Below are 20,296 nucleotides of genomic sequence, written 5' to 3' on the forward strand. Positions count from 1 at the left end.
TGATTCTCCACAAGTGTCACAAACGTTTTGAAAACACTAAACGCTTCATCCTTGTGCTTGAGAAAGTAAACCCATACTTTCCTCGAGTAATCATCTATAAATGTCATAAAGTAAGAAGCTCCCCCTAGAGATAGGTTAGGCATAGGTCCACACAAATCACTATGAACAAGTGCCAACTGTGTATCTCTTCTACTGCTTCTATGCTTATGTGGCTGCTGTGTTTGCTTACTATACAGACAATGTTCACAGAATTCAAAATCATTAAATGAAAAGCCAGGCAAATAACCAGAACGAGACAAGATTTCCATTCCCTTCTTGGACATATGTCCTAACCGGCTATGCCACAAAGAAATGTTCGGCTGCTCGGTTACATTGATTACATTTTTAGAGACATTTGATACATAAATAATGTAAAGTTCTCCAGACTTTACTCCATGTGCTATTGTCATAGAACCTTTGGATATCTTCCACATGTTCTGTCCAAAAGTGGTGATGTAGCCAGCATCATCAAGTAAACCTGTGCTGATCAAGCTCTTTGTAATTGCGGGAACATGTCTCACATTCTTCAGCGTGAAAGAAGAGCCATTCTGAAACTTCAATTGAACATCTCCAACACCTAAGATCTCACATGTCTGCCCATTGCCTAGCCGAACATGATCTTTAGTGGTCACATAAGAGGTAAACCACTCCTTGTTTGGAGACACATGAAGTGATGCCCCTGAGTCTATAATCCAGTCACTCAAGGCATTTCCATCAGATGCTGTAAGAAGAGCTGAGTCCATTGTATTCTTCAAGAAGTAGATGTCTCCTGACACTAGACTGTCATCCTCTGCAACAGTGTTTGTCACATTTATTTCTTGAATCTTCACTGAGGACTTGTTCTTCTCACCATGGTGTTCAACTTTCTCTTTGCCTTTTTCTGCTTTCCATTCTCTGCAGTCTCTTTTCATGTGACCCTTCTTGCCACAATGGTAGCATTCTATGTCACTCTTGCCTTTAGCACTGCGGGACTTGCTACGAGACTGATTCCTCTTTCCACCTTTGTACTTTTCTTTGGTCCTTCCCCTGACAACTAAGGCTGTTCCTTTGCCTTTGTCCATTGTCTTTCTATTGGTTTCTTCAGTAAGCAGACTTCCTTCTACACCTGCTATGTTCAAACCATCTGGAGGTGCAGAATTACTCAAAGCTTTGCGAAAAGTGTCCCAACTTTCCGGCAATGTGATCAACAGGAACATAGCTCTAACAGGTTCATCAAACTTGACACCTTGAGCTGACAACTGACTATAGATTTGTGTTGAATTCATTCAGATGATTGGACATAGGTGTCCCTTCTTTCATCTTCAAGTCAACAAGCTTCTTAAGCCAGTATACCTGTGAAGCTGCACTCTGCTTCTCATAAAGATCACTCAGCTTTAACCATGCTTGATAAGCCGACATCTCGTCTGCTACATTGAAGTAAACGCTTTCTGCCAAAGTCAGCATAATGGTAGAAAGTGCCAATTCATCCATTTCGCTCCATTCATCTTCGTCCATATCTTCTGGTTTTATCCCCTTGAGCTTTATAGGTCTTATCTGCTTCTTTTGTACCAACACGTGCCAAATCTGCTTCTTCCACAATGGGAAATTGGTTCCATCCAGCTTCTTGATATTGTAAAGAGCAGTGTGCTGTGATCCAGCCATAGCTACGCTGCACAGTAGTTTACTTTCCTAGGAAAAATTTGGCAGAGTTTCCCCTGTAAACTGACCTCTGAACCAATATCAACCTGATGAACTAGTGGATGTCGCCTACAGTCTGTGTGTAGATGCGCCCATGTCGTATGTGACACGCCTCCAAGAACTGTGAGCCGTCCTTCGATGTGTAGACAGCCACAAATCAACACTCTGGGAGTGTCGATATCCTCAGCACCTGCAGTCGTAGGCCGAAAAACCCAAATTTGCAGAGTCGGATCTGAACCCGCTGAGACCACGTAGTCGAAAATGGCCTGCGCAGAACTTTGTCGAAGCCGAACGGTGACCAAGATGACCTCAGAATGAAATTCTGAGCACACCAAGCCCTACAGGCTATCCCACAAGATTTGGGGCCGTGTCTTTGCCTGTCGAACTTCACTCCAATCTGAGCTGGTGACTCTAGCCTCCTGCAGTGCTGCCCCGAGCCTCGATCTGAGCTCTGATACCAGTTGAAGGAGTACGAGCGGAAGTGCGACGCGAGAGAGAGTGCGAGAAGAAGTGCACGACGATATGGTGAACTCGCTCTACTGTAATGTGTAGAGCATAGTGAGTTCTTATTAGGTTTTTACAAAAGAATATGTGTACATACCTGGCGGCCCGCCCACTTACCTGGGTGACCACATTGGGCTTTATACCCCAACAAATAGCAGTGTAGTCATTTGTACACATGTTTTGACAGTCTTTCTGCGGATACATGCGATGATAAAAGGGTGCTTCCCACACTAAATCATCTATGGCATGTATATATGGCACGCATGACGTTTGCGATTTTAAGAGGGCGGTATGTCACGAGGACGCGACAATTCCTAACTTGAGTTGTTGGTTTCTTTCCGATGAATTTTGTTTAATTTTTGGGACCCTCTTTTTGAAGTTGCAAATGACCGGACATTGTATGGCCAGTGTGAAATGACCACGGCCGAGAGTTTCACCCGCAATCAGGAAGGGCAGGTCACCACGAGTTGGTCGGTCCAGCAGTAAAAGGGTGTCTAGGCTCAGTTCAAAGTCATTTAGGCCCCTCGCGACACTTAGAAGTTGGTGGGTACTAGAGAATTAACTCAAAAGAGGCATAAGGGACACATGGTGGCTCCCGGCAGATTTGCTAGAAGCATCAGCAAGAGGGGGCGCCCATTTCAAGAGGGAGGGCTGATTTTCTCTACAAGGGTGCTACAGTGTGTGTGAGTAGTGGGTGCAGGTGCTTACAACTCTAATGGAAAGCTTGCCTTCTCCCTTGCTCTATGTAGAGCGACGATTTTCTCTCGCGCATCTCTCTCTCCCCTTTGCACATATGGTAATGCCCCACTAGTTGGGCTTCTCAGATAACCATGTATAGATCCGGGGGTTTATGCGCGTTTGCCAAGGCAAGAGCCTTCTGTACAGGAACCGGATTAGCTAACTACTAATCCCCTTGAAGTACGCACAGTTCCATCGCGAAGGAATGCGAAAACGGAGAGTTTTGTTGTGTGAAAACTTGTATGATTTACAAGGGAACTGTCCCATTGCGTGCGAGAGCACTTGAGACACGCGCAAGCGTGCTTGCTTCGCTCGAAACGGTCCAAAACAGAGAATTACAGCCTGTTGAGTTTTTTTGCAAGGAAGCGCTAGGGGAGCCTCGGAAAGGCCTTGGGATGTGTGTACAAGGCAATAGGCACCTAACAGTGGAAAAATAGAAAATTACAGCATGCTGAAATTGACCTGTAGCTTATTGAAAAGCTTCCATACCGCAAGGGAAAGTGTCCTTGACGTGTACTTTTGACCTACAGGGATTTTTTGCGTTGTTATGTTGGCGAAATTGGGTCAAAAACCTGCAATTACAGCCATGGACAGGTTTGGACAGCTTGGTGTGCAATTACAGCCATGGACAGGTTTGGACAGCTTGGTGAAGGCTAGGTGAAAGCGTTCGGATCGTTTATTTGCTAGGGGAGCCTCCGGAAAGCATTGGGTGCTTGTACATGACAATTTAGAGAGATTTCTCGTGAGGAAGTCTGTCTAATTCAAGGGGCAAGTGACCCTACAGGTGCGAGAGCTCGAGGGCTATCCACAGAAGTGGTCGGCACGTGGATCAGAGCGCAATACAGAGAATTCAGCGAGCTGCAATATCTCGCCAGGTTTTGCAAAGTGCTCTAAAGTGCGTGGAAAGTCAATGTTTGCTTGGGATTTTGTCCGTGGAGACTTCTACTGTGGTTATGCTGCCAAAATCGGGTTAGAGTAGAGAAATTTCAGCCCGATAAAAGTGGGACAGCTTGTAGAAGTTTACGGGTTTTTCTCGAGTATAATAAGAATAAAGAAATACCGAAAGGGGTGCCGGTCTTTGGGACCAACAGGGTGTCGTTGTGTGCTTGGTAGCTCTCTAGCTACCAGGCCGTAGTCTGTCTTGAAGTGTTGAATTTCAGTCACAAGCCTATTCGTGAAGTTCCTTTGTGTCGTAGAGTTAAAGTAAAGCTTCGGGTGAAGCTAAAGTTTACCGCCCTACGGGCTGGTTTCAGATACCCAAGAGTAGATTGAAAAAATGGAGATTTTGATGAGGAGTTCGGCTTTAATAGCCATAGGGCCCCCAAAAATGACTAAAAAGGGATGAGCAGGACATAGAAAATTCCTTAAAATGTGAGGTGGAGCGGAATTGAAATGGTGAAGATCCATGTTTTACACTTCCGCAAATCCTTTACTTCTTTCCTTGCGTCGGTGATTCCTTTTAGCTTGAATGATGGTTCCTTTTGCTTTTCCCTGAAGAGAGGGAATGAGAGAGTGTGGTAGAGATGTGTAGAGGGAGAGAGAAAGAGAGAGTGGTAGAGATGTGTAGAGGGAGAGAGAAAGAGAGAGAAGAGGAGAATGACACCCGATGAACCCTCTCAAGGGCCTCCCACACCGTTGTTGATGTGGTATTTGCTTTAGATTGCGTAAATGGCTGTATACACATGCAATACCTCAAGTGCAGACTCTACTGACTCGAATGATGACTGTCTGTCACCAGCATGTGACTACTATCTATCCTTTTTGTTGATTTCTTTCTTATTATTTATTCATTTTCACTTTTTGGAAACACCCCTCTGGAAATCTAACTGCCCTGCATTGCATAGCTAGTGTGGAACTGTTCAGAGGGAGTCCAGGCCTGAGGGCAAGAGAGCACTAAGGTTGGACAATGACTATGGTTAGCCAAAATAGGGTCATTGACTAGCCAAAGTGGAATCCTTTGCTACAGAGACTACATTTCAGTTCTGGGTGTGGCTGCAGTGTACAAAGAGGGTCAGATGACCTAGAAAGATACAATGGCAGCATCTTCTAAAATTTAGGGAACTGCTATTTTGGACCTGAAAATGTGTTCGCTGACTTACCTCCGGAATGACAAGCGGAACATTTTATTACTCTGCCGTGAAGTCAACTGAGCAACCGGTCGGGAGATTTTTAGGCGGCAACCCCGAAACGGGAAATGGCGTGTAAATGTGCCAAGTGGTACATTTCTGTGCACTTTCCTCATGCATGAAGAAGTGGCGCTGATTTTAGAGAAGGGAGGGTTCATTTTCTTTCTTTGTCTCACAGGTTGAGAGCTATGGAGTGCTTCCTTTCTCTCTTATGTACAGTGCGGTGATAGGAGTGATGCCCTGCACGCTACGCACTGCTCTCTCTCTCCCCTATGGCAGTATGTTATGTCCCTCTAGTGGGCTTTTCAATTGACCAATGTACAGTTGTGTGGGTTCATGCGCGATTGCCGAGGCAAGAGCCTCTTGCACAGGTACTGGATTAGCTAGCGGCTAATCCCCCGCAGGTACAATTGATTCAGAGAGATTTCACTTGCAAAATCTTGTCCGACTCAAAGGGCAAGTAGCCCTACAGGTGCGGGAGCTCGAGGACTTGCTACGGATGCGATCGGCACGCGAAACGGAGCCCGAAACAGTGAATTACAGCCTGCTGTGTATTTTTGCAGGTTTAGGGTTTTGGCCCTAAATGGACCCTAATACCCCCAGGAGGTTCGGGGACGCGAGGGGACCGTTGTACAGGTGATCTGGCGCATTTTCGGGGCAAAAAACAGAGAATTCAGCGTGCTGCAGATTCTCGCCAGGTTTTGCGAAGTGTCCGTATACGTCGGGAAAGTCATCCAATGCGTGGGGATACTGACTGTGAAGGGTCCTAGTACAATTATGCTGTCGAAATCGGGCCAGAACAGTTGAAATCCAGCCAAGATTGTGTGGGACAGCTTGTAGGGAACCACAGCTTTTATTCCCTCTTTTAAAGAATAAAGAAATACCGAAAGGGGCGCCTGTTTAGGGGCCAATTTGGTCTCATACAGGTGCAATCTAGCAACCTGTATCCCTTTCCCCTTTGTTGTGTCTTGAAAGTACAGGTAAAGTGGGCGGCAAATTAAATGGGTGAAAGCAAATAAGGTTTAAGTCTAAGGTCTACCGTCCTTTTTGGATTAAACAGGCCGGTTTCACTGTCACCGCGGTAGCTCCTCAAGACGAGGCACCTCCGGGGCTGATTTGATGCACCTTTAGATCCTTCTTGATGTGGGATTGTAGATGGTCACCAAGGGGCTGATTTACGCTCTCGATGTGAGAGGAATGAAGGGCTGAAAACGCAGACCTCGACGATACCGATGATGGACAACAATGGAGCACTCAATGCCGGCGAGGGAATGGCGTCCATGGGAGGCTCGATTGGCTGCCAAAGTATTGGACCGCAACTGGAAAGCTAGCGATTACAGATGCGGGCGATCCGGCAAGGGAAGGGCTGCAAACTGAAAACTCTAGGGCTGAATCTGCATAGAATGCCAACACTTGGGCTGAATCTGCAAAACGTTAGTCTTGCAGGCAAAAACGCTGGCGCTGATCTGTAGGGATGGAAATGCTAGGGTTGAGAATCTGCAAATGTTAGATGGTCTGCTCCTCAAGCTAGCGCTTCCTCAATCTGCTGAAAATGTTGGCCCTCTTGGTCCCTTTATAGGCTAAGAATTGGGCTTATGAATTTATTTAGGCTTAGGTAGGGTAGTCCATCCACCACACCCGAGCCTTACCTCTCCCTTGAGCATCAAAGAATTAGCATCAGTCAGTACCAAGCACCCATTAGGACATATCGTTTTCATCAGCCTCATTGCCAGCATCATATCTAGCGTTTTTAACCCGAGTACCGACAACATCAGCTGATTAGCCCTAGCATTTTCCCCTCAACATCTACCATTAACGTTTTCCAAGAAGCATCCTTAACCAACAGCAGATCAGCCTTACCATTTTGCATTAGGTTAGCCCTAGCGTTTTTGCATCAGATTAGCATCAGCTTTTTCTACTTGCTTTAACAACAGAGCAAGGGGATGTTTGAGGGTGGTTGGCCCGACATGCAGTGCCATCCCTCTCTCATTGTTTTTAGTTCAGCTTCTCTCAAGTGAAGTAAAGTAACCTCGTGTTTGTGCGGAGTACTAGATTTGAGGTTAAATCCTTAAACCCTTCGGTTGCACCTGACATTGGTATCAAAGCTCTGGACGTGCTTCGATTTCACGAACTCAAGGGAAGAGAAGAATCAAGCACCCAAGGAACCTTGCCTGGATTTTTTTCTCTCTATATCAAAGAAGTTTCGTGCCCTTGCCTTGGACTAATACCTTACCTTGAGCAAGGGGATGTTTGAGGGTGGTTGGCCCAACATGCGGTGCCATCACTCTCTCATTGTGTTTAGTTCTGTTTCTCTCAAGTGAAGTAAGGTAACCTTGTGTTTGCGCGGAGTACTAGATCTGAGTTTAAATCCTTAAACCCTTCCGTTGCACGTGACATTGGTATCAAAGCTATGATGTGCTTCGATTTCGCAAACTCAAGGGAAGAGAAGAATCAAGCACCCAAGGAACCTTGCCCGGATTTTTTTCTCTCTATATGAAAGAAGTTTCGTGCCCTTGCCTTGGACTAATACCTGTTGGCGACATATATTAGCTACTCCCACCCTTAGTCCATTGTGCATCTGGTGCACTCCCGTCTGTCTTCATTGCTATGTCGTTGAACGAAGATCAACATCGGATACATGAAGATCGAGATCTTGAGTACCACGATGTGATTGCCTTGTATGCGGATCTGGAAGGAGTTGGAGACAGGATCCTTAACCCTCTTGCGCATTTGCATTCGCATGTACTGTGCATTCACTTTTATCGACACAAAACCATTGGGAATACCTCCTAACACCCTTACCTTCCATCTTCACCCGCAATGTTTTTAGGACAGGGCTATTCGGGTGGTAGTACTTGCTTTCAAGGTAGAGTTAGCATCAAGGCTGGTATTCTGCGACAGCAGTAAGGTTACCTAGTAGCTTGGCTCGTCGGTGTTTACATCGTAGCAGTACCTACATATGCAATCCCGTAAGTTTGGAGAAGTTTTTATCGGTTTATGCATCCACAAGCATTAAGCATCAGAAGTACAGAAAGCATCCATAGGAAGTTCTTCAACAGTTGTGCCTCACCTTTAACGCGGGCCGGGGGGGGGGGATGTCAGGTGCGCATTGCACTTGAGCCACATGGACTGCTATAGGTCAACATCAGTCCAAGTAGTATAGCTTAGGTTCTAGCCTGGCACTTTGTGAGCCTGTTTGCAGGACATGCATGATCAGACAGGTCAATAGTTGCATACCTTCACTTGCACAGTGGATCCATAATGTCACTTAATCAAGTAGGCATATGAATAGTCTCTTCAGCCACTTTTACGTAATAAGTTATAAAACCTCATGAAAAACCAGTCGTGGGATCTAGAACCTTGCTCGACCTCCTCCCTTTTTGCTATATAAGTGAGCCTTGCCTCTCCCTTGAGCATCAAAGGATCAGCATCAATGCGAAGCATCCATTAGGACATAGTGTTTTCATCAGTGGCCATTCCCAGTGTTTTCAGCCTGAATACCGGTAGTATCAGCAGATCAGCCCTAGCGTTTTCCCCTCATTGTCCATCAATGCGAAGCATCCATTAGGACATAGTGTTTTCATCAGTGGCACCATTCCCAGTGTTTTCAACCCGAATACCGGTAGTATCAATAGATCAGCCCTAGCGTTTTCCCCTCATCGTCCATCAATGTTTTTCAAGAAGCATCCTCAGCCAGCAGCAGATCAACTTAGCGTTTTTGCATCAAAGCAGCATCATTGTTTTTGCAAGTCATCAACATCAGCACGAAGCATTTAGTACTCAACATTTAAGCATTGTATCAACATTTGTGCAAGTAATCTAAAGCAAGTACTCACTCTGGCAATAGAGCAAGAGGGCTCTTTAGGGTGGTTGGGACGTGGCATGCAGTGTCATCTCTCTCTCTCTCTCTCTCTCTCTCTCTCTCTCTCACACACACACACACACACACACACACACACACACACACACACACACACACACACACATTGTGTTCAGTTCAGTATCTCTCTCTCTCTCTCTCTCTCTCTCTCTCTCTCTCTCTCTCTCTCTCTCTCTCTCTCGCGCGCGTGCTTTTTCTTGGGGGTGTAGTAGCGTGAAGGATAACTACGAGTTGGCATGCGATGTTGATGGGCAACACGAGGCGGCTCTGATGGCTGAGCTACTCCAGCACAGAAGGCGGTGATACTGTACTCCCAGCAAGTGGCAGCGGCGTTGGGCAAGGCCAGCAGGTGGCCCCCGTGCATAGAAGCAGGAAGCGGTGACAGACTAGCACTTGCGCGCTAGGCTCTCTCTCTCTCTCTCTGTCTTCTATTGCGAGGAGAATATTCTTCTATCGATAAAGCGTATTATCCTCTATCGGACCCGTATTGACTTTGCTGGATTTGCAAAAGTCATTTGAAGTATATTGTGATGCTTGTGGTCGTAGCTTGGGAGCGGTCTTAATGTAAGAAGGCCATGTGATTGCCTATGAAAGCAGATTGTTTTCAAGGCCAGAATTGACAGCACAGATTTATGAGGAAGAGATTTTGGCAGTGATCCATGCTCTTACTCAGTGGCGACATTACCTACTTGGAGCCGACTTCACAGTATTCATTGATCATCAGAGTTTACGCTACTTCTTGTCACAGAAGTAGCTTTTGGAAAAGCAGATACGGTGGGCTAACATCTTGTCACAGTTTCACTTCTAGATTGTTCATGTTTAGGGACATAAGAACTTGGTGGCAGATGCTTTGTCTCGGAAACCGCTAGTCTGGGCTATTTCCGTGATTCATCGTAGAAGCTTCGAGGACATGGTTGATCAGTACACCACAGATTCGGATTTTTCCGATGTATTCACTCGAATACGGAATGGGGAGGTAGTAGCCAGATATTCCATACGGGATGGCTACTTGATGAAGAAAACGATGTTGTGCGTCACACAGCCGTTGAGGGAAAAGAGACTGAGTGCCATTGTCCACCTTTTACGGGTCACTGTGGCATTGACACCACCTTGAGAGATGTGGAGCGTTACTTCTTTTGGCCGAGACTCAAAAAGGATTTGGATGAGTTTGTACGCAGTTATTTGGTATGCTAGAAGGTCAAGTTTGACATGCATAAGGCACAGGGATTGTTACAGCGTTTATCCATTCCATCCGCCCTTGGGAAAGTATTGCTATGGATTTCATTTTTAATCTCCCGAAGACACAGAGTGGGCATGATGGCATTTGTGTCGATTTAGCAAGCAAGCTCACTTCATCCAATGAAGAAAACAATCAAGTCGGATCATTTAGCGAGATTGTTCATTGCACAGATTTTCAGACTACATGGTATGTCTGAGACAATAGTCTCTGACAGAGATCTCCGATTCACGGGGTTGTTTTGAAGGGCTATTTGGGAGAACATTGGCACACGGTTGTAGTTCTCATCATCTTTCCACCCGCAGACAGATTGGCAATCCGAGATTGCAAATTCAGTTGTACTTGATTTATCGAAGTCTTACATTTTAGGTCAGAAGAGTCAATGGAATTTTTTTTTGCCCTTGGTGGAATTTGCCTATAATAATACGATCTACTCTTCGACGGGGAAGGCGCCATTTGAGATATTGGAGATGCTCCGAAGGTTCTACCCTTCCTAAGCACGAAAGATAGAATTTTTGAAGCCGTATAGTACACGAGAGACTTGGACACTACATTTAGAGGTCCAGGAGCAAAATCTCAAGAACGACACAAGAAGGCAACAGATCGACACCGTCGCGATTTGAAATTAAAGGAAGATAATTGGATGCTCTTACGTTTTTAGAAGACACGCCTAAGAAAGAAAAAGGGAAAGGAGTGGCTTTTTCCAAAGCTTAGCATGAGATATTATGGCCCTTTCCAGATAAAACAAAAGTTAATGATGTCTCCTTTAGACTGAAGGTGCCGGATACTTGAAAGATTCACAATGCATTTCATGTGAGTCTACTGAAGCCTTTTAAAGGCTATGTGTCCGATGAAGGGGAGCCGGATGAGCAACCCGAAGTGGAGGAAAGCTAGGAGATACTCGTTCCAGAACAGATATTGGCACACAAAGATAGAAAGATTAAAGGTTAAGTGATTAGGCGGTTCTTGGTTAAGTTCAAGAACTATCCTCCATTGGATGCGAAGTGGATGGAGGAGGAGGACCTAGCAGATACTCCTCATATTTTAGAACTTTACTTGGAAGCATTCGGTTTAGCATAGTCTACTCCGATTGAACCCCGATTTCAGCAAGGGTGAATCTAGTGCAGTGGGTTTGCACAAGAGGGGAGTCACTCCGCTCCTATATTAACGGATTACTCTGATTTTGATGTTCCCTTTGGGTTTCAGGGATACTAAAGGGCTGAGCAGTATTCTGCTGTATGACTTTATAACTCGAATTCCCGAAAATGAAATTGATTGATTTGTATTTGACTTGTTTGAGTGCAAGAACTGAAAAACAAAATGACTGCAGCATTTTGGTCTCATAAATCTCTATAGACATGATTGCAATAAGGATTAGTTAATCAGGCATTTGTGAGGTCCGGAATGGATTTAGATGTGATTACTAAATACGTTGTCGATTGATCATGGTCTGAGATTTGGAATGAATTTGTATGTGATTTGTCATGTGATGTCATGTGATGTCTTGTGATGTTCGGTGATGTGACTGTCAATTTGTACAAGAGCTAGATGTGTTGTGTCTAGTGCATCGGTACTAACAGTCAATGTCTACTAAGACAGTTTATGGCCTCTGTCTGTTTTGCAGGTGTAATTGAGGGCGATTACAATTCTTTCAAGAGGGGGGTATGTCACAAACGGGTGACGTGGCAGGTCCCCAGACACACACACACACACAGTCTGCAGACTCCTATGAAATGCGTCGACAGGCTGACATGGCAGTAGGCCAGCGGAAAATCCGCTGGAAAACACGTTGATAGGTTGACGTGGTAGGTAGTACGGACTTCCGTAATTTCTGCTGACATGCTGACATGGCAGTGTACGGATTTCTAGAAATTGCATTGCTACTTTTGGCTGAATTAGCGCTGGCTGCTTCTCGGAGAAGTTTGCTTTTAAATTTTTCAAGTTTCCCAAGTAACATTAAATAAGTCTTTTGGGCCTCATTACTTAGAGCATTTGGACGTAGAGTCTGAGTGTGAGTTCCCGCAGACTCCCTTCTACTTTGCACACAGATTAATATGAAAAGAAATACCGAAAGGGGTGCTAGCCTTTGGGGCCAATACCTCTTGGCACGGAACTACGCCGAGCCGTGTAATCTACTGTGAACTCTTTAAAGTGAATTTCTGTTGTGTCGCGGTAGAATCTAGACTTGGGGTGTCGAAGTTTGTTACATCACATGACAAATCAATCACACAAAAATTCGTTCCAAATCTTAGACCATGACTGCCAGCAATGTATTTAGTAACCGCATTTAGATCCATCCCGGACCTCACTGATGTCGGATTAACTAATCCTTATTGCGATCATGTCTATAGAGATTTATAAGACCGAAATGCTACAGTCATTTCGTCTTTCAGTTCCTGCACTCAAACAAGTCACATGAGAGGGTACAAATCATTCATGTTCAATTTCGGGAATTCCATTTCATAAAGTCATACAACAGAATACTGTTAGCACAGTAGTATCCCAGATACCCAAAGGATATCAATGACTATTCGATCGAAGTAATTTGTGACAAAGAAGCGGAGTGGCTCCTCTCTTATGTAATCTCTCTGCACCAGATTCAACCTTGTTGATCTGCGGTATCTCTCGGAGTAGACGCAGCCAAACCGAATGCTTCAAGGTAAAGTTCCAAATTTTGAGGAGTATCTGCTAGGTCCTCCTCCTCTATCCACTTCGCATCTAATGCCGGATAGTCCTTGAATTTAACTAAGAACCGCCGAATCACTTCACCTTTCACTTTTCTTTCCTCGTGTGCCAAAATCTGTGGAGGAACGAGTATCTCCTCGCTCTCTTCCACTTCGGGTGTTCATCTGGTTCCCTATCAATTGGCACCTCACCTTTAAGAGACTCACATCAAATGCATTGTGAATCTTCCAATATCTGGCAGCTTTCTTGAGTCGAAAGGAGAAGTCATTTATCTTTTCTTTAATCTGGAAAGGGCCATAATACCTCATGCTAAGCTTTGGAAAAACCGTTACTTTCCCTTTCGTTTTCTTAGGTGTGCCTTTTCAAAACGTAAGAGCACCCAATCGTCTTCCTTTAATTTCAAGTCACGTCGATGTCCGTCTGTTGCCTTTCTTAAGTCGTACTTGAGACTTCTCTAAAGCCTCGCGGACCTTGGCAAAAGCAATGTCTAAGTCCCTTGTATACTGGTCGGCTTCAAAAATCTTGTCTTTAGTGCTGAGAAAAGGAGGAACCTTCTCAACACCTTCAATTATTTCAAATGGCGCTTTCCCCGTCGAAGAGTGAACCGTGTTATTGTAGGCAAATTCCACCAAAGGCAAATTTTTTTCCCATTGAGTCTTCCGATCAGAGATGTAAGACTTCAACAAATCCAAAACAACTGAATTTGCGATCTCAGATTGCCCATCTGTCTGCGGGTGGAAAGATGACGAGAATTGCAACCGTGTGCCGATGTTCTCCCAAATAGCCCTCCAAAACAAACTCGTGAATCAGGGATCTCCGTCGGAGACTATTGCCTTAGGCATGGCATGTAACCGAAATATCTGTGCAATGAACAGTCTCGCTAAATGGTTGGGCTTGACTGTTTTCTTCATTGGAATGAAGTGAGCTTGCTTGCTAAATCTGTCAATGACAGTCCAAATGCCATCGTGCCCACTCTGTGTCTTCTGGAGATCAAAGATGAAATCCATTGCAATACTTTCATAGGGGCGGCCGTAGTAATCCTTGTGCCTTATGCCTATCATACTTGACCTTTTGGCATACTTAACAAGTGCGAACAAAGTCGTCCACATCCTTCTTGAGTCTCGGCCAAAAGAAATAACGCTCTACCTCCTTCAAGGTGGTATCGATGCCGCGGTGACCCGCAAACGGTAGACAGTGACACTCTGTCAAGACCTTTTCCCTCAAAGGTTGTGTGACACACAACATCATTTTCTTCATCAAGTAGCCATCCCATACGGAATATCCTGGAACTGTCTCCCCATTCTGTATCCAAGTAAAAAAATCGGTAAAGTCCAGATCTGTGGCGTACTGGTCATCCATATCCTCAAAGCTTCTATGATGGATTGCGGAAATAGCCAAGATGAGGGGCTTCTGAGACAATGCATCTGCCACTAAATTTTTCTGTCCGTGAACATGAAAGTGAAACTGTGACAAGATGTTAGCCCACCGCATCTGCTTTTCCGAAAGCTTCTTCTGTGACAAGAAGTAGCGCAGGCTCTGATGATCTGTAAAAACTCTGAAGTCGGCTCCGAGTAGATAATGTCGCCACTGTATAAGAGCATGGATCATTGCCAATAGCTCTTTCTCGTAAATCTTGGCTACCAATATTGGCCTTGAAAACATTCTGCTTTCATAAGCAATCACATGGCCTTCTTGCATGAAGACCGCTCCCAGACTACGACCACAAGCGTCACAATAAACTTCGAATGGCTTTTGCAAGTTTGGCAAAGCCAACACTTGTCCAGTAGTCAATTTTTTCTCAAGTGTGTGAAAAGCAGTCACCTTTGTCGGTCCCCACGAGAAAGGGACTCCTTTCTGAGTCAATAAGTGCAAAGGCGAAGCTATCTCTGCAAACTTGGAATGAACCGCCGGTAGTAAGAACACAAGCCCAAAAAGCTACTAATTCTTCAAGTCAAGCCAATTGCAGATAGTCTCAATTTTGGCCGGGTCCATCTGTACTCCTACTGCTCAGACAATGTGTCCCAAAAAATGTACCTCCAGCAAGAAAAACTCGCTCTTTTTGGCATTAATAACGAGTCTATGATCGCGCAATGCCTGAAAGACCGGTAGCAAATGGTGTCGGTGCTCTGCTTCATTCTTGGAGAAAACTATAATATCATCAAAGAAAGTGCCCACAAAAGATCGATGCTCTCGGAAAATCCTATCCAACATTCGATTGAAAGTTGTTGGAGCATTGGTGAGTCCAAAAGGCATCACCAAAAATTTGTATAAATCAAAGCTTGTCCGAAAGGCCGTCTTGTAGACATCTCCCGGATCGATTCTGATATGATGATATCCGCTTTTCAAATCAATCCTGCTGAAACACGACGATCCCTGAAGTTTGTCGAGAATATCATCGATCCTTGGGATTGGGAATCTGTTCTTGATGGCGATTTTATTGAGAGCTCTATAGTCAATGGACATTTTCCAATATCCGTCTTTCTTTAGTACTAGTAAAACCGAAAAACAGTAAGGTGAAGTACTAGGCTGGATGAGACCCTTTTCAAGAAGGTCTTATACTTGGTTCATGATTTCTTCATTCTGGGCTCGGCTAACACGGTAAGGTGGCCGGTTCGGTGGTGTGGTTCCAGGGATTAGATCAATAGTGTGGTCCTCGGGACGAGATGGAGGAAACTCGCATGGTAGCCTGTAGGCCTTCTGAGAAACAGTCAGCATGTGTGTGCATAAATTCTTGTCATTCTTTGTCCAATTCAGACTGTTCGTTCGTTGTTCATCATTCAATTCTTTCAAATAGATCGAGTAAATTTCACCCGTTTCGCATTTCAGGCCTACTGAAATGCGTTTCACGGTCATGCTACCCCCAGGTTAACAGACAATCCACTTTCGTGGGCAAATGTGTACAAAGCATCTAAATGACGCTGCATCCCCTCCGAAGAGTCGGAAATCAACACAATATCATCAGCATATAACAATAGTGGGATCCATGTCCCTGCCAACTGTGCTCCTCTATCACCATCCCTCTCAATGTAGTCAGCAACCTCATCCACATACATGCCAAATAGTGTAGGAGATAACGGGCAACACTGTTTCACCCCAATAGTGGAGTGAACCAAATCAGAAATCCCCTCGGAGTGCGTACATTCCCCATTACTGACTTGTATAGAGCCGCAATCCCCCAGATCAACTCTTTTGGTACCCCCATCTCCTGCAATCGGCGCATCAATCTAGCTCTAAGCACTATATCGAAGACTTTACGGAAGTCCACAAAGCAACAATAGAGCCGTCTCCCACATGATCTCCCCTCCACAAAAATGGCTGTGTGTGTCAGAATATGATCAAGAGTAAACCTCTCCTGAAACCCCCCTGTCCTGCTGCCTGTACACCCTCTCTCTCTGCCCATCTACTCAACTGTTGCTCAAGGATGGATGCATACGGCACAGCACGGCGGAGTTCCGCGTCCATACGCACTGGCCCCAAAGAGTGGCACCCCTTCCGGTATTTGTTTATTATTGAGTCATCAAGGTACAACTCTCGAGGGTCCTCTGTTCTCAGACTATGCGTCAGATGCTCTGTAGCGTGAGGGCTCCAAGGGTCCTTATAAAAAGTACAAGGGTTGTCCAAAAGCAGAGCCCCAAAAGCAGTAACCCCAAAAGTATTTGCTCACAAAAGCTAGCGTAGAAACAGCCAAAACTTGCTAGCGTCAAAAGCGAAAATCTGTACAACCTGCCACGTGGCACAGCCAAGGCAAATCGCGGAAATTCCGTACAGCCTTGCCACATCAGCGTCCGCCCAATCATGATCTGCCAGGTCAGCGCGTTTTACGCAATTCAGCCTCAGAGTTCAAGCTTTTGGTTTTTAGGGTTTTAGGCCCCTCGGCCGGTGTGCCACAAGTTGGGTGGGAACTAGGATTTAAAAATCCCTTATTCCTTTCAGTTTTAGGCCCTTCGGCCATTCTCTCTGGGTTCAAAACTTCCTTTGTTCTTCGGGTACGGTTTCTCTTGTTCTCTCGGCCATTTCTTTTGAGTTGGGCACGCCACATCATCACTTTGTGACAAACCTTGTGTTTGTGCGAAGTACTTGTTCTGAGTTAAAATCCTTAAACCCTTCCACTACACCTGACACATAAGAACTATGGGAAAAGGCTATAGCTGGTGTGTAAGCTCTATTAAAAGTGCTTGTCCTTTTTTACCACATCAGAATCCTCTTCAATCTATTCTCTAATATATGTGAATTAGCTCTTTTATTTTATTTTGTAATTGTTGACCCGCTATACTTTTTGAGTTGTTAAGGTTACTCTCACATGTTGCCTGTTCTCTCTTGAGATCTTCAATCACAGCATCCTTTTCACTTCTGCAGTTTTCCGTTTTTAATTTCCAAGATTGAATGCATCATCCAATTTCTTTTGCACCACAGTTTCCATTCCATTCATACGACCTCTGATACTCATAGCTTCTTTGCAGCCCGTAGGCACCATGAACGTATCAAAGTTACTGGTGTAAAGGATTTTACATACGAGGAGATGGCAAAGGCAACCAAGAATTTTGAGCCTTCCATGCAGATAGGGCAAGGTGGATATGGAAAGGTTTACAGGGGTATTCTAGCTGATGGGATGGTAGTTGCCATTAAGCGTGCGGAAGAAGGGTCACTTCAAGGAGCAAGGGAGTTCTATACTGAAATTGAGCTACTTTCGCGTGTGCATCATCGTAATCTAGTCTCCTTGGTTGGTTATTGTGATGATGAGGGTGAACAGATGCTGGTTTATGAGTTTATGGAGAATGGTACACTTCGGGATCACCTAAACTGTAAGTCATTTTCTTTGAGCTTGTTTCTGGAAGTTAAATGTGTTTGTCTTTTTTGTTTTAGCTGTTTCCAATTGACAGGTTTTAGCTCATATTGAAGTTAAAATCTTTCTAGCCTGTTGGGCTTGAACGTAATTCTCGAGAATCAAGTTTTTTCCGTGCATTGTTTGGTCAATAGTGATTGGGTCTAGCCGGAGCATCTCACTGTTCCCTCCTTTTTCCAGCAAATTCAAAGGTGCCTCTCAATTTTCCAATGCGGATACAGATAGCTTTAGGATCAGCAAAGGGCATACTTTATCTTCACACTGAGGCAAACCCCCCTATATACCACCGTGACATCAAAGCTAGTAATATCTTGCTTGATGCAAAGATGAGAGCTAAGGTTGCTGATTTTGGCCTGTCGAAGCTGGCTCCGGCTGCTGAGTTCGAAGGTCTTGCAGGTGGCCACGTCTCGACTGTTGTCAAGGGCACACCGGTACGTGTCTTTCTGTTTTTGGTTGCTTTGCTAATGGGTGCATGCATGCCTCTGTGTTTTTTATGCACTTCCATTGGGGGAGACAATCATAAACCTCTCCTTGTTGCTTTTACTCTCTAAAACTAGCTCTTTGTCTAGAGATTGAAGTACCTATTAACATGCATGGCTGTCCTCAAAACATGTGACACGTGTCACTATGAAAAATGCTTTTTTCTGATGAATTTATGCGGGCATTCATAGATGCACATCAAATTGCTGGCTTTTATGCTTGTGCATTTGCAGCACGCATTGCACATGCAGTGAACTTCATGTATTCAGTGATTATTGAGAAAGGCTAATGCAAGTTCTTTATCTGGCAGGGCTATCTTGATCCTGAATATTTTTTGACTCATCAACTCACAGACAAAAGTGATGTGTACAGTTTTGGAGTAGTGTTACTAGAACTTATAACAGGCATGCAACCTATCTCTCATGGAAAGAACCTGGTCAGGGAGGTGAGCTCTACTATTCCCTTGAGATAATTCATGTTGCTTGTTAGCATTGATGTGATATAATGGATTTTTTCTTGCTGTAAAATTATTGATGCTTTCTGCATATTATCCATCATCCATGTGATATTATGAATTCCGCACACACCCACACATATATACATACATGCATAGTGGAAACTCCAACAAAAAGAAAATGCGAGGGAAAGGTAAATGAAGAAACACTACAATATAAAGAAACACTACACATTGCATGCAAGCGAGGCCACCTCTTTATATATAGAGCAAAAGACTTGTGACTTTCTATTGTCAGGCTTTTCATTTCTTACTCTCTTACCTTCCACTTTTGCATTTAGATGTTTCGAAAGTTTTCTGAGATTGTGGGGACCGAATCCATGTTCTTATATTTCAAGTAACTGCTACTATGGTGTATGTGGTGTGCTTGTTTTCCGTGTTATCCATTTCTTGTGTCTGTTTGAGTACATTGCATGGTTTCACACACATTTATCAATATAAACACATTGCATTGCACTAAATTTTTCATTTGCACACTCAACACTCTGGGATCGCAGGTCAACCTTTCTTATGAGGCTGGTATGATGCTCTCAATTGTGGATCCTCGAATGGGTCCGTATCCAGCAGAATGCCTTCAGCCACTGTCGCGGTTGGCGGTCTCATGCTGTAAAGATGATTACGAGTCTCGCCCTTCAATGGGTGAGGTTGTGCGAGAGCTAGAAGCGATATGGCGCCTGACACCAGTCGGAGACTCTATGACCTCTTTTGAGACCTCTTTGGATCCAGATTCTGACGCAAAACATGACAAGGGCTTTACTTACAACAATCCATACATATCGTCTGATATTGACGGAAGTGGCTTGATGAGTGGCACTATGCCGAATGTGGCTCCTCGCTAGCCTTGCCATTGCATGAGCATGCGTGCTCAGCTTCAGTCCTCTCCTTTTTCCCTGTATTCATGCATGGTCTTGGTGTTTGAGTTTTGTTTGGTCACGCAGGTGTGGTAGCTAAATAGTTTGCACTTGGATTACACTTGTAGCATACCTGTCTTGTACATTTATGGGACAAGTTCATACTTTTTCCCATCCCTACTTGTAACATACACATTCTGTATATCCCATGTAAGATGTCTTTTGTACCTTTACATACATAAAGGACATACATGCAACATATTCTTTTTGGTCCAACAACACACATTCTGTGTATCCATGTAAGATGTCTTTTTTACCTTTACATACATCAACGACTGAATGAAAGGGATGTTTTGTGTTATCTGATGAGGTCGGCGTTGAGCTTTCTTGAATCGCTTCTTGATGTCCACCAAATGCTTTGTTTTTAATCCATTGGCCTTTCACCATTGACCTCAAGGTGATGCTCTCATCACAAGGGTTTTATTATCATCCCTGCACTATGATCCTGCTCTAATAGTCCCTGGCTCCTTGGTTATTGCTAGTGGGAAACCTCAAAGCAGGGTAAGCTTTGTCACATAACTTCATAGTTAAACAAAAAAAATCCTGAAATAGGTAAAAGTATCTCGAAAACACTTTTGAGCTCGTAGTTGATCTCTCCTTTGAGTTGAAAGCAAATCAAGCACTTGTCAAAAAGAATTAAGAATACGAGAACTGGGACAAAG

At 44.4% G+C, this 20,296-nt stretch overlaps 1 protein-coding gene across 5 annotated transcripts in view; it reads left to right on the forward strand.

The window, feature by feature from the left end:
- The window catches only part of LOC147421892 (putative LRR receptor-like serine/threonine-protein kinase At1g06840), a 49,150-nt gene extending 29,215 nt beyond the window's left edge, over window positions 1-19,935 (forward strand). For all 5 annotated transcript variants that reach the window (XM_086503788.1, XM_086503784.1, XM_086503785.1 and 2 more), the window contains exons 17-20: window positions 17,347-17,688; window positions 17,910-18,160; window positions 18,520-18,654; window positions 19,221-19,935. In XM_086503788.1, the coding sequence (XP_086359914.1) occupies window positions 17,347-17,688; window positions 17,910-18,160; window positions 18,520-18,654; window positions 19,221-19,562 (1,070 nt within the window). In that variant the 3' untranslated portion in view covers window positions 19,563-19,935. The remainder of the gene's footprint in view (window positions 1-17,346; window positions 17,689-17,909; window positions 18,161-18,519; window positions 18,655-19,220) is intronic.
- The last annotated feature ends 361 nt before the right edge of the window (window positions 19,936-20,296 follow it).

Source organism: Adiantum capillus-veneris, chromosome 27 (genome assembly GCF_014529385.1).
Source record: "Adiantum capillus-veneris isolate H3 chromosome 27, ASM1452938v2, whole genome shotgun sequence".
NCBI lineage: Eukaryota > Viridiplantae > Streptophyta > Polypodiopsida > Polypodiales > Pteridaceae > Adiantum > Adiantum capillus-veneris.